Below are 14738 nucleotides of genomic sequence, written 5' to 3'. Positions count from 1 at the left end.
GGGGAAGATGGCGGAGGGTAAAGGATCGGCCTTATCAACCCAATGGTCGATGGAGCAGCTAGTGGTCTTTCTGATCGAAAAGTTTAGCCAGCAGAGGAGGGGAGAGCTCAGGAGGACCAGGCGAAGGTTGTAGCTCCGCTGAAAGCGGGGCTGACTGGGTAGAGCTGAGGCTGGAGTCCCAGAGCCAGGTGATCCAGAAGGCGGAGGTGGCTGTGGGGGAGCACAAGGAGCAGCTTACCTCATTGGCGGCTGAAATTGGGATGTTGAGGTAGACCCAGGATCAAGGAGAAAGTGGAAGATTTGGAGAACCGCTCCCAGAGCCAAAATTTGAGAATAGTTGGGATGCCAGAGGGCATCGATGGAGCGGACGCTGGCTCTTATGTCGCTAAAATTCTGGAGCAGCTAATGGGGGAGGGGGCCTTTGACCAGCCCCTGGAAGTCAATAGGGTGCTTATTATATGGTGGGCCAGGCAGGCGAGGAGGTATCTGGGAGGGTAATGAGCTCCAGGAATACTGGGTGCGGAACTGGCCAAGAGGAGAGCTGGATTCAACCGAGTCAAGGCTGCCCTCTTTAAGAAGGGGGTGAAGTTCGAGATGCTATACCTGGCTCTGGGTGTCCCACAACGACCGCGAGTATTATTTTGGAACACCGGAGGAGGCAATGGTGTTCTTGAGGGACAATGAACTGGCAAGAGAGGGAGGACATTGAACTTTGGAGGAAACATTGATTCTCTCTGCCTTATTCGGCTGAAGGAGTCACATGAACATGAGAGGGCTGAATGGGCCAGTCAAATGGTCACGCATGTTTGTGCACTTGAGGATGTGGCATTTTTACAGAAAATGCATTGGAAGATCGGGGACAGAGATGGCCAGGCTGGTGGATGAGGTTCTGCGGGTAGGTACTCAGCGGCCCCGGAGGTTGGGTTGTTGAAGGAGCAGCAGAAACTCCAGATGGAGTTCGGGTTGGTGTCCACGGGGAAGGCAGTGGGCCAGATGTGAAGAGCCAGGGAGGCAACGTATGAATATGAGGAAAAGGCAAGTAGGATGCTGGCTCACCAACGCAGGAAGCCGGAGGCAGCGAGGGAGATCGGAAACGTGAAGAACGGGAGGGGAATAGTGGTTTTGGACCCGGTGGGGGTGAATGGGGTTTTTGAGGAATTCTACAAGACGTTACGTGAATCAGAGTCCCCGGCCAGGAGAGAAGGAATGTCACAATTTCAGGACGGGTTGGAGTTCCCAAAGGTGGAGGAGAGGCTGGAGGTGATGCAGGGTATTGGGTCGACAGAGCCAAGGAAGGTCCCGGGCCCAGATGAGTTCCCGGTAGAATTTTATAAAAAGTTTTTTGTGATAACTGACGAACTATCATACAGATGGTCACAAATAATTGAACTCTCCTGGAACTACTTCCAATGCAACTGTCCTCTATTACGACTTACTGCCAACTGCCCAATCTGTAGAGCTACATGGTCGATCTATATCGCCACCTACTGGTCGGAGGTGGTACAGATATCTATATACATTAATATGGTAAGAAGTCTTGCAACACCAGGTTAAAGTCCAACAGGTTTGTTTCAAACACTAGCTGTCGGAGCACTGCTCCTTCCTCAGGTGAATTCCGATTCACCTGAGGAAGGAGCAGTGCTCTGAAAGCTAGCATTTGAAACAAACCTGTTGGGCTTTAACCTGGTGTTGTAAGACTTCTTACTGTGCCCACCCCAGTCCAACGCCGGCATCTCCACATTATGGCTACATTAATATGTATATGCATATCATCATAGAGGGGAACGGCAGGGAGTGTGGGGCAGTGGGATGTTATTTATCTGTTATAAGATTCCCTGTTTGTTCTCTTTTTGGTTTTGGTTGTGTTTAATTGATATATATATATATTATATATATAAATTCCTTAATAAAAATATTTTTTTAAAAACAAGAGACAGCAGGCGAGATCTTCCGGTCCCACCGATGGTGCACTCCCGCCATGGGTTTCCTGGTGGCATGGGGTGGATTCTGTGGGAAATTCCATTAGCTGTGGTAGGACCAGAAGATCCCACTGCCGGCCACAGAGCGCCGCCTCTCACCCCTGAGAAAGACGCCACGGGGAGGCCAGAGAATCTTGCCCTATAGTTTTCAACAAGTTAATATACTTCTGCTTATTCTATGAACTGAAGGAAAAGGTTCAATCTAATTTGCCAGATTTACAGTTCTGATTACTGTATTGCTTCTCTGCCTTTGAGCTATTGCTCCACTGATAATGTATGCTCCAATCCCACCTCCTGAATGTTGACGATTCATCAGTGACCAGAATTTAAAAGTTAGCTTGAAAGTTCCTCAAAAAGACATTTAAGTCAGAATACTGCCATGGTGATTTAGACATCTGACACCAAACCTGCGGAAGGCTGCCAAATTGAATGTCCCATCCAGGCAATCGACCAGAAGATGTTTCTGAGTTTTTTACTGTGAAAGGAGCATTTTAACATGACAAGCTAATTGATATATGTAATACTTGCAGCTGTAATAGCATTAATTCTCCTCATTGACATTGGAGTGCTGAATAACTGTCCCTTCAATTATATGATCACCATTAAACAACAGCTTCCCTGACAAATGAGTCAAAACAACTTAACTATGTGTTTATAGCACCCAAAAAGAGGATTATGCACTAAGTGCAATGTTGTTTTCAAAGTCTAGCTCCGATTAGCCCTGTACCTCTATCATATGGCAGACCTTTGATGATTCCCATGCCAAATGGGCACAAGTAGTTTATATAGGTCACTGACTTGAGGACTTCATGGGCGGGATTCTCCGCCCCGGCACCCGGCCAATGGGGTTTCCCATTGTGGGCACACCGACGTCGTTGGGAAATCCGCCGGCGGAGAATCCAGCCCCATATATTTCAAGGGAGTCACTCATTTGTCTCCGATTACTGATTGTTCAAAACTTGGTAAAACATATTCTGTGTATGTTCACAATTAAAATAATTCCACGCGTAAATTTTATCTTTTTCCTGGAATGCTGAAAATAGTACCAACCTGGACTAATTGACGACCGCAATTGTTCTGCATTTTCATAAATTCTGTTACAATGTGAAACATTTTCTCCTGGGGATGAATTTCCTTGCCTTTTTTGGGGTCGTGTGCCGGAAAAGGAAACTAAGCGCACATTTAGGGCGAGATTCTCCGCAAATGCGGAGAGTCGTAAAGGTTGCCGTGAAACCGGCCGTGTTTCACGGCAGCCTTCACGCCAGTTCCCGGGACCCGATTCTCCCCCCCCCCCCCAATCGGGGCTAGAAGCGGAACCCGGGAATCACGGCGTCGCGGCCTTAACGACGGTCGTTAAGGCCGCGCGCCACGCATGCGCGGGTGACGTCATCACGCCATTGACGGAACCCAAGCATGCGCAGTTCCGCATTTCTCCACCGCCGCCCGACAAGATGTGGCGGCTTGATCTTGTCGGGCGGCGGAGGGGAAATAGTGCCTCCCTTTTGGACGCAGGCCCGACGATCGGTGGGCACCGATCGCGGGCCTGTCCCCTCCCGAGCACAATGGTGGTGTTCCCGCCCCAAACGGGCCTCTGGATGCCCCAAACAGGCATCCAGCGCACGTTTTTACGACGGCAGCGAGCAGGTGTGTTTGCTGCCATGACAAAACGGGCGTAAAGGCCCGGCCGCTCGGCCCATCGGCCGCGGAGAATCGCCGCCCGGCGTAAAAAACGGCGAGCGGCGATTCGTGACGTGGGTCGGGCGAGGGGGGGGAGAATAGCGAGAGGGCGTGAAAAATGTCAGGAGGCCCTCCCGCTATTCTCCCAACCGGCGTGGGCAACGGAGAATCGCGCCCTTAGTTTCTTAGCGCACATTTAATTTGCTTCCACTGAGTTTCTCGACCTTTTCAGGTCCTTTCCACAATAAATCTTTCAAGTACAATCTCAGTAAAACATGCAGTAATGTAATTGGAGGAGAGAAAGTAAAGTACAAATCATTTATTTACTTGCTGATCCAATGGTTGAAAAGTGAAAATGGAACATTGTCTTTAAAAGGATGCATAGAGGTTCCCTGTTGAATCATCTGCTTACAAGCATTTTGCACGGGCTTTATATTCATTCTTACATCAATAATCTTTGGGCCCGAAATTTGCGGCTGCAATGATGGTGAAATACTCGAATTCAGGCATGGTCAGTTATATGGGAAAATCCAGATGATTTCAGTGATTTCTCCACAAAGTGTGCTATTGCAGCTTCCGTATGTGGAGTCACGTGCTAGAGTGATTAGAATGCTCTTACTGCTTGGAATGCACTCTAGCTTCCAGACAGGGGCCTGTTTTCTGGGAGGAGTGTCTGGGTGGGGGGTGTCGGTGGAGGGGGGGGGGGGGAATCCCCTACGGCAGGGGTTCACTTTGGGATGTTCCTCTATTACAGGGGTCTTTGTGAGGGGGTCTCCGTCTTAAAGGGAGTCCCTGTTGGGGGTCCCCCTATTATAGGGGTCTCTGATCGGGTCCCCCTATTAAAGGGACTCCTGGTCGGGGGCATCCCCTATCACAGGGGTCCCTGCTGGTGGTCGCCCTAATACAGGGGTTCTGGGGGGGAGGGTAGCGTGGGGGGTCTGGTAGAGGAGGCATGGGCAGGAGGTGCATTATTGTGGTGTGGGTGGCTCCTGGATGGGCAACGGTTTCTCCCTTGACTCACCACGAGCTGCACGATGCCAGGACCACGCTGGTAGAGACCAGAAGTGGTCCATGCCCACATGATTCCTGGCTGCAGGGAGCGGAGAATCACGGAAGACTGGAGCATAGGACACCAGGCCTGCAAATGGCTCATTAAGGCACATTTGCATTTATTTACATCCCGCCAGAGGCATATCTCCGACCTGGTTCACACCACCAGCGTGCTAGAGCGTCACTGGCGACAATTCCAATTTTCTTTTCGTTTTTATATTTTTATTCGAGGCATTTTCATATATACAAAGAAAATCAGAAGAATAACCAAACAACTCAACAAACAACCAACACCCACACACCCCACTCCCCTGATGCCACCCCCTTCTCATCCCACCTTCCACATTTTAATCCCCTTATCCCACCAACCCCCCCCCCCCCCCCCCCCAACCCTTGCTGACCCCTCAAATCTCCTTTAAGAAATCAATAAATGGCTTCCACCTACTGGTGACCCCATCCGCCGATCCCTTCAAGATGAACTTAACCTTCTCTAAGCTCAGGAATTCTGGCAGGTCGCTCACCCACACCCCCACTTTCAGCGGCTTTGAGTGCTGCCACACGCCCAAAATCCATCTCCGGGCTATCAGGGAGGCAAAGGCCAAAACATCGGCCTCTCTAACCCCCTGGACTCCTGGGTCTTCCGACACCCTGAATATCGTCACCTCTGGACTCATAGAATAGAACCATAGAATCATAGCATTTACAGTGCAGAAGGAGTCCATTCGGCCCATCGAGTCTGCACTGGCTCTTGGAAAGAGCACCCTACCCAAGCACACACCTCCACCCTATCCCCATAACCCAGCAACCCCACCCAACACTATGGGCAATTTTGGACTCTAAGGGCAATTTAGCAACGGCAATCCACATAACCCGCACATCTTTGGACTGTGGGAGGAAACCGGAGCACCCGGAGGAAACTCACACACACGGCAGGGGAGAACGTGCAGACTCCGCACAGACAGTGACCCAAGCTGGGACTCGAACCTGGGACCCTGGAGCTGTGAAGCAATTGTGCTAACCACTATGCAACTGTGCTGCACATGGGGCACCTCCACACCCAGCACCTTGGACATCACGTCTGAGAACCCCTGCCAGAACTACCTCAATCTTGGACACGGCCAGAACATGTGGATGTGATTTGCAGCCCCCCCTACTCCTGTGCACGCCTACCCCCTCAAAGAACCTACTCAACCTCGCCACCATGATGTGTGCCCTATGTACCACTTTGAACTGAATGAGGCTTAGACTCTCACACAACAAGGACACGTTCACCCTCCGCAGGGCCCCTGCCCACGTCTCCGCCCCCACCTCCCCTCCCAGCTCATCCTCCCACTTACGCTCAATATCCCCAGCAGGGCTCCCTCCCATTCCATCAACTCCTTATGGGGGAGGCGGTGGCTTAGTGGTATTGTCACTCGACTAGTAAACCAGAAAACCAGGGTAAGGCTTTGGGGACCTGGGTTTGAATCCCACCACTGCACATGGTGAAATTTGAATTTAATTTGAAAAATCTGGAATTAAAAGTCTAATGATGACCATGAAACCATTGCTGATTGTTGTAAAAAGACTTCTGGTTCATTAATGTCCTTTAATAAAATGAAATGAAAATCGCTTATTGTCACGAGTAGGCTTCAAATGAAGTTACTGTGAAAAGCCCCTAGTCGTCACATTCCGGCGCCTGTTCGGGGAGGCTGGTACTGGACTTGAACCCGCGCTGCTGGCCTGGCTTGGTCTGCTTTCAAAGCCAGCAGGGAAGGAAATCTGCCGTCTTTACCTGGTTTAGCCGACATGTGACTCCAGACCCACAGTAATGTGGTTGACACTTAACTGCCCCCTCAAGGGCAATTAGGGATCGCCTCCTCTGGCCTGTCGAAATACCACTCTCGCTTCTGGAATGTCACCCACAGGCGGGCCGTGTACAGGAGGGCAGCCTTAATCCAGTTAAACCCAGCCCTCCTCTTCCCCAGCTCCTCATCTAAGTCCTTGTACACCCGCAGCTCATTCCCTTCCAAGGTACATTTCCTGGTCTGCCGCCCATCAAAGCATCTTCTCCTTGTCCAGAAAAGGGTGCAACCGCACCACCATTGCCCTTCGCGGCTTGCCTGCCTGCAGCCTCCTCCTCAGCACCCTGTGCAACCGTCCACCTCCAGGGAACGGTCAAAGGCCCCCACCCCCCCATCAACAATACCTTCGTACCTTTAACGCCTTCAGGCATCCCAACAATCCTTAGATTTTGCCTTCTGGAGCGATTCTTCCACTTTCTCCGTCAGCTTATTCCGGCTCTCCCGCATCACTCCCACCTCAGCCACCAAGAGGCCAAACTGCTCCTCTTGCTCCCCCACCACCTCCTCCACCTTCTGTATCGCCATGTCCCAGGACTCCAACCTCTGCTCCACACGCTCAATCCCAGACGTCAGTGGTTCCACCACCTGAGCTAGGTCTTCCAGGGCCTCTTTCCTCTGTTGCCGAAACTTACCATTCAGGAACTCCACCAACTGCACCGTCTTCCACTGAGCAGGCAGCGCAGCCCCCTTGCCCTCTGCCATCTTTCCCTGTGGCACACCACGAAACCTCTCCTGCTCCAATAGGACTTTCTTCCTCGTGGCGTTCCTCATCTGCCTTGAGCGGGAGCCACCCAATGGTGACCACTCACCCCATCGCCGCCACCGGAAGTACCAATTCCGATTTTCACTCAACGCCCGATTCTCCATTCCATCGAGGAACACATTCCGGGTGTCGCGGGATGGAGAATCCTACCCTATATCTTTTACACTTTTATGATATTTCAGCTTCTTTTCATATTCTACGATTTGTATGTCCCAATCTTTATTCTGCTGTCTGTAAAATAATTAATAAAAAGTGAATGATTATCATTGCATTTAACTTTCTGGTGTGCTGTCTGTAAAAATTCTATTATCTGATTGGCTGCTCAGCCTGCTAGATGACATCTCTGTTGATGGTGTTTGGCGATCAGCTAGGCCTTACTGCCAATATCAAACTAATGTCAGGTAAGTGAAATCCATGCCATAGTGATCGCTATACCTTTGTGGGCAGTGTTCTGTGAGATCAGCAGTGAGCGCTGTCACTTCACGCCACAAATATGTAAATATAACCCACAAGAGACCACTGTGCACAGCAACTTTGTTAAAGGGGCAACAATGACACAAATTACATCAAGGGAATTACAAGTCAAATTTCTCTTTGTTCTAGCGACTAACATACGAGCAAAAGATGGCCCGCAGATTGCTGGGTGCGGAGAATGCTGCATCTGTGCTTGATCTTCAAAAGATGGAAAATGAGCAGATTAACCAGGTAATTTACTTACGATCTAGGGTTTGATTTTGATGACAATGTTAAGAGATTGCTAATTGTTGAGATTAGCAAAGGAATATTTCCGAGTTTGTTGACATAAAAAAAGTTGATATGTAAAAGTGGTTGATTTTGGATATTTAGTCAATACATATATTTGTTTTTAATTGTCTTAATAATATTTAAAACTTTGTCATAAAGTTAACATAGTTGGCTAATATGTTGACAAAGATACATGAAAATTATGAACTCCACAGATGCTTTATTATATATATAAATATAAAATATATCTTCTTGAAGGATTGAGAGTATGTGTGTATGTGCAAAATGTGCAGACGTGCAAGCACGGTATTCATGTATGTGTTTGCATGTGTGTGTGTGTTCGCGTGTCAAAATTGTAGCTAGCGTTCCCATTCAAAACTGGCAGGAGCCCAATAAACATTTGTAAAATGGGATCCTGCGATAGTTTAAGCACAAAAAAAACCTAGTTTTGGTTGCAATCTGCATATTATCAAGAGTTCGACAGCTCCATTTTCCTGGCTGCAACACTGCACCTCACCTTCAACAAATTAGCCACAGGCTTGGAGCTAATTCAGAGAATAGAATGAAAACTGTTCAACCTATACCACCCTCAATCGAAAACCAAAATCACCTCACTCATTGGGCTTCAGTATTGAGATGGCACTTGTGTGCATGCTCACTCAGAAACTGAGTTCCAGGCCATGGTCAGCTCATTCTCCAGAGCAGATGAGAAAATGGAAATTTAACTAAACACCTGGAAAACTAAGGGGTATACAGCTTAACAGGACAAGCCCCAGCCCACCCAATCTGTACCCTCAATTAGCCAATTACCCAGCAACATTTAACATTCAAAGATCAGAGGTTGGATTCACCGCAGCCCCGCCCCTGTGTTCAGCGCAGGGGCAGAGAATCCCCGTTTACGAGGAAATCGCAGCCGGCGCTGCTCCCGCGATTCTCCGGGATCGCTCGCACGTGCGTGATTTACGCGGTGAGGCTATTGACAGAGGGCCTCCCCTCGGCGATTCTCCGGGCAAAACTGGCCGAGTTCCCGACAGGGTGGTTCTAACAACATATTGGCCATCAGGAACCTCGGGTGGCGGCTGCGGACTCAGTCTGCGGCCGCCCTGGTGGGGGGTAGAGGGGATCAAGCACTGGGGGTGAGGGGGGGGGCAGCGTTCTGGCAGCTTGGAACCAAGAGCGCGCGCCATCTCGGGGGGGGACATACATTTCGGAGCTGCTTCCCCGGTCCGACTCCACCATGGCGCTTGGCGCGGCCGCTGCAGCCCGCCACCTTGCGCATGTGCGGACTCTCAACAGGAAGTGCGGGGGCCCGTATCCGCAGCCAGAGCTGCGAGAAGCACTCCAGGGGACCTGCCAGCCACCTGCAGGTAAGAGAATCACTCAGGACTTTCTTAAGGAAAGTCAAGAGTGAAATGCCAGTGTTTTTACACTGGTGTGGGGACGCAGCCCCATTTTTGGAGAATCCAGACCCAGGTCATTTCAGCAGCAGGAAGAAACATGGAACGTGAGGAGAATTTGAGGAAAGGGGTGATTTGCTTTTTTCAACAATACTTTGGTGCAACTGTAAGTTTTTACTTGAGACTGCAGGCAAATGGTACTTACGAGTGCGAAATTCATCTGCCCCAGTTTTTGTTGAAAAGAGCTACAAATCCCATGTGCATCAACACTCATTCACAGCAAGGTGTGTAGGACACAAAATTCATCTACTAACCTCATCTGAGTAATTGTAGTGCCAGTTGATTCACTCCCAGTGCTGCTCTCTACTCAACACTGTTGATGGGCTCTGCATACAGCAGGAGATCCTGGCAGTGTTGCAGCAGACCACACGGGGCAAGCCTCTTTCTTGGAAGCCTCTTAAAGTTTTCTGTCTGGAAATTTTGGTCATCAGAATACCAGGGCAGACAGAGCGATCCAGATTGATGAACTGCTCCAATGTACCCCCAGCTATTCATCTGTGGCAGGCACATGGCCGAAACACGGTTCTGCACAATCACCAATATTCTGTCCTTTTTCATGCAGGCCGAGGTGGCACACCATAAAATGGAGCAGAACACAGCCAACGGGAGACAAGGAAGTCTACATCTCCTGAAGATGGCTCTCGGCATCATTGGGCCTGCTGCATCTTGCCAAATGGCTTGATGAGCAAGCTGCAGATGATGCGCCCATGGACTACTTGCTTCCCATCCCAGTCCCTTCCCTCACAAAAATCTGCCTTCTGAGTTTCTCTCCCAGACACACCAAGAACTACCTGGCCAGTCTCAGCAGTCTTTGTACCCATTTGATGTGCAGGTTAACTCACGTTCATAACAGTAAGAAGTCTGACAACACCAGGTTAAAGTCCAACAGGTTTGTTTCAAACACTAGCTTTCGGAGCACTGCTCCTTCCTCACTTCTTACTGTGCTCACCCCAGTCCAAAGCCGGCATCTCCACATCATGTTCATAACATAACGCTCCGAATGAGGTGTCAGCAGTGACTCAGCACTCTTGCCTCAGAGGCTGTGGTTTCATAGCAGTGACTTGAGAACAAAGCCTAGGGCGGTACCAACACTGGGAGTGTGCTATATTGTCAGGCGTGCTGAATGAGATACTAAACCAGCCCCCTCAGGTGGACAAAAAGATTCCAAGGCACTCTTTTGAAGAGCAGAGAAGTTATACCTGGTGTCCTGACCAAAGTTTATCCCTCAATCAACATCACAGAAACAGATTTTGTTATCACATTACTGCTTTATGAGAGCTTGCTGTATTTATCTTGGCTGCCATGTTTTCTAAAAGTGAGTACACTTCAAATATACTTCATTTGCTGCAACGCACTTTGGAGTGTTCTGAGGTGTTGACAGGCACTGTATAAATGTAAGGGCACGATTCTCACAAAAGATTATGAAGTGTCATTTTGGGAAAGATTGGTGGAATGTTTCCTGCCGGATTTTTGGGTTAAATTCAGACCTGGGGCTGGATTCTTCGCAACCCGACGGCGAAATCGCGGCCGACGCGGAGAATCCATTTCTCAGCCCAGAATCGGGAACGTCGCAGGTTCCCCGATTCTGTGGGCCCGCAAAAGCGACGTACTTGGAGAGTACACCACGCCGCCCAGCACCTACCCGGTGCCGTTGCTGGAGGCCCGCTCCGCCATTCTCCGCCCCCGACCAGCCGAAGTCCTGACAGCGTGGATCTAATGTGGTCTTGCTGGTCGGGAAACTAGCGTGGTGGCTGCGGACTCAGTCCGCGGCTGCCCTGGTCAGGGGCGGGCCGATCGGAGGGCAGTGGGGGGGGGGGGGGGGGGGGGGGGGGGGGAGCATTATAGGCGGCCGGGGAATGTTTGTGCGGGCGGTCAGGGTCAGGCGTGCAGCCGAACGGGGGGGCGGGGGGGTCTGTTTTCAGGTCCAGCTCCACGGTCCGAGTCCACATGGAGCACGGCGCCGTGCACATGCACGGCCTCTGACCCGGAAGTACAGGGGGCCATTTCTGCAGCAAAAGCTGCTCGATTTATGCCGGGTCCCTGCTGGCCCCATGCAGGGCAAGGAATATGTGGCCCTTTCACGCCAGTTCTTCTGGCGTGAAAGTCCACAATTTTGATGCCTGCATGGGGACATAGTCCCAATAATGGAGAATCCAGCCCCTGGACTTCTTTTGGGCCTTGGGGAGTTTCTGCCCAGTCTAGCCCACACAGAAACTTTTTCAACTGTGGAGCAACTGAACTCGCTGGCCAGTCCCGATCTCTAAGTGAGCTTAAAGGTCCCGAAAAGCCCCTACCCATGGACAATGCCCGCTAATGTGGGCATTAACCCTCCCAAGTCATGGGGTCACTGGGGGGGGGTCACTGGGAGTGCCCCCCTCAGGCAGCGCTGGCCCTAGGGTTGCTGGCGCCCCGGGCAAGCTGAACTTCGGCGCCCTTGGGGGGGGGGGGGCCGAGAGGGGGGGGGGCCGAGAGGGGGGGCGGGGCCGAGAGGGGGGGCGGGGCCGAGAGGGGGGGGGCCGAGAGGGGGGGGCCGAGAGGGGGGGCGGGGCCGAGAGGGGGGGGCGGGGCCGAGGGGGGGGGCGGGGGACCCGGGGGGGGGGGATCCGGGGGGGAGGGGATCCGGGGGGGGGGCGGGGACCGGGGGGGGGCGGGGCGGGGACCCGGGGGGGGGCGGGGCGGGGACCCGAGGGGGGAGCGGACCGAGCGGGGGGCGGACCGGGGGAGCGGACCGAGCGGGGGGCGGACCGAGGGGGGGGGCGGACCGAGGGGGGGGCGGACCGGGGGAGCGGACTGAGGGGGGGCGCCCTGGGGGAGGGCAGCCACCGCGCATGCGCTGGTTGGCACCGGCCCAACTGCGCATGCGCGGGACCCGAGTCTTTGACGCCCCCTAGCACATGGCGCCCCGGGCGACTGCCCGTGTTGCCGGTGCCTTGAGCCGGCCCTGCCCTCAGGTCCCCCACACCCCCTTTCAAGACCACCCCTTCACTCCCTCAAACTTTAAGAAGCCCCTTCATAGCCCCCCAGCGTACCCACCCTTCATACCCCCCATCATGGGTATACCCCCCTTCAGGCCCTGACCCTTGGCAGTGCCAATCTGACACCTGGCAACTCCAGCCTGGCACTGGGGCAGTGCCCATTGCATCCAATCAGTGCCAACTGGACATCCTGGCAATGCCAGGTTGGCACTGCCAGGGTGCATGGGTGCCAGGGGACTGCCAGTGTACTGCCCTGTCCTCGGCCACAGGGGGACTCTAACAGCCTCTGAGTGGCCTTCACGGCTAGTATCCACTTGTGGAGACCAGTACTAAATCGGCACCTGGGTGAGGCCTCGCCAATGCAGCCGGTGACTCACGCATATACAGATGACCTATCAAGTGGCAAACCTTGCATTTCAAGGCAAGGCCTTATTACCATGCATTTGCTTCAGGAATCCTGCTCCATTGCAGGTCCCAGGCAGCTTAATATCAGACAGCCAAAGGTAAGTCTTTGGGAAATCTAGAGGGGTAGTAGCAAAAGAAAGCAGGTCCACATTCCTTTCTAGTGTAATGTCTGGAGTACTGTGTGCCAGAAGCAGTCACAGTGCCTGCTCCACTTAGTTATCTGTCAAAATTCAAATTGGGATCTTACCTGCATCAGAGGATCCTGATCTACATCTTAATATGGTGCATTACCGGAAACAGGCAGGCACTCTGCCCACCCTTCGAGAATGGTACTGGTTCAAATGATGGCATAAAAGGGGGAGGGACGGGTCAGCCATTTTGGGGCCCATTGTCACATCATTTATTCTGCCTAAAGTTAAAACCTTTCACAAGGTGTTAAAGAGACCCTTTGTAATAAAGCCAGTTCCCTTCTTGGGCCATAAAATAAAGCTTTAGTTTTATTTTGTTTCCCGATGATGCAACTAAACGAGGAACAATGATCAGTAAAGGCAAAAATAGGACAACTGGCGCCACCAAGTGGATGAAATGTAGAATTTCATAAATAAGGCACAGTAAAAGTGAGTTCATATACACTCCACAGAGGAATCCAGAGTAACCTGCCAGGAACAGTTTGCTTGAGTGTTTAATTGCAGGAAGAGCAAACAGGAGTTGCATCGTGTTGTGCCAAAGTTATGGGACACATAACTGTTGCTGGGTATGTCGTAAATGTAGATAGGAAACTTTGGGTGTCACCTCTGCATTGTTCGAAAGTGCCAAGAACAGAAGCGACCAATGTCAAATCAACCTCGCAGATATCTTTCCAATAGTGTTGATAGGGGCCGAACTTCAGGCAGTTTACAGGTGCCTTTTGCAATGTTAAGAATGCATGATGCTTCGGCACCTCAACTTTCCCCATGTAATCTTGCTAAAATCCTGTCCTTTGCAAGCAAAAGTTCAGATGTAGAGCTAACCATCATCTGCTCTGCAGGAACTTTCAATTATTGTGATTGTCCACATGAACTTTGCTAATAGCATCATGGTCCAATTTCTTCGCTTTCAGAAATGTTGTCCTAAATTGATCTTGGCAACAGTTGCTTCCAATTAGGATACAAAAACAACAGCAAGAAAACGCCTACGAATGATTCTGAAATCAGAACAATGAGCAAGGCCTACGGCTCCGCCCCGCCCGAATGGGGCCGTGACGTGGCCGGTAGAGGCTGGGAGAGGCCTATCCCGGGCTTCCCAACGGCTGATACTCTTGTGAGATCTGGTTAGATCTCCCCATCTGCATCTCGTCTACAATGGATGGGACCCAGTCTCGCATGGTTAAGTGGGTTTAAGAACCCACTTAACCATGCTGATGCCAGATCTAACTGGCTCCCGGCATCTACTGGCCTCCCCAGGGAGATCCCAGCCAGGTATCATTTAGCACCGGTCTACGCAAATGTGCACTAGACGGAAGAGTACCTGGGGTATTTCTTAGGCCATTGGAGGCCCTGGGTGGTCAGGGGCAGGGTGGCACCCTAGCTCTCCTCCGGCACCTTGGCACTGCCACACTAGCACTGTCAAGGTGCCCAGGATGGCACTGTCAGGGTTACACTGTCAAGGGCCTGAGAGGGGCCATGTCTATGAAAAGAGAGATTGGGGGGGGTGAACGGCAGGGAGGAAGGGGCGTCTGGAAAGTTGGGGGTCCTGGAGGGGAGGGGCCTAAAAGGGAGTGTTGGAAGGCCTGAAAAGAGGGGCACTCAGCGATCCCATAGCGGGGTGCCCTCAATTGGGGGGGATGTGGGCAATGCCCATGTGTG

At 51.7% G+C, this 14738-nt stretch overlaps 1 protein-coding gene across 7 annotated transcripts in view; it reads left to right on the top strand.

Annotated features, from left to right (window-relative positions):
- Positions 1-14738, top strand: part of myot (myotilin) — a 175882-nt gene that overhangs the window by 115801 nt on the left and 45343 nt on the right. For all 7 annotated transcript variants that reach the window (XM_038795777.1, XM_038795773.1, XM_038795776.1 and 4 more), the window contains one exon: positions 7917-8018. In XM_038795777.1, the coding sequence (XP_038651705.1) occupies positions 7917-8018 (102 nt within the window). The remainder of the gene's footprint in view (positions 1-7916; positions 8019-14738) is intronic.

This window comes from Scyliorhinus canicula, chromosome 4, assembly GCF_902713615.1.
Source record: "Scyliorhinus canicula chromosome 4, sScyCan1.1, whole genome shotgun sequence".
Lineage (NCBI taxonomy): Eukaryota > Metazoa > Chordata > Chondrichthyes > Carcharhiniformes > Scyliorhinidae > Scyliorhinus > Scyliorhinus canicula.
This window is presented reverse-complemented; position numbering and strand designations above follow the sequence as displayed.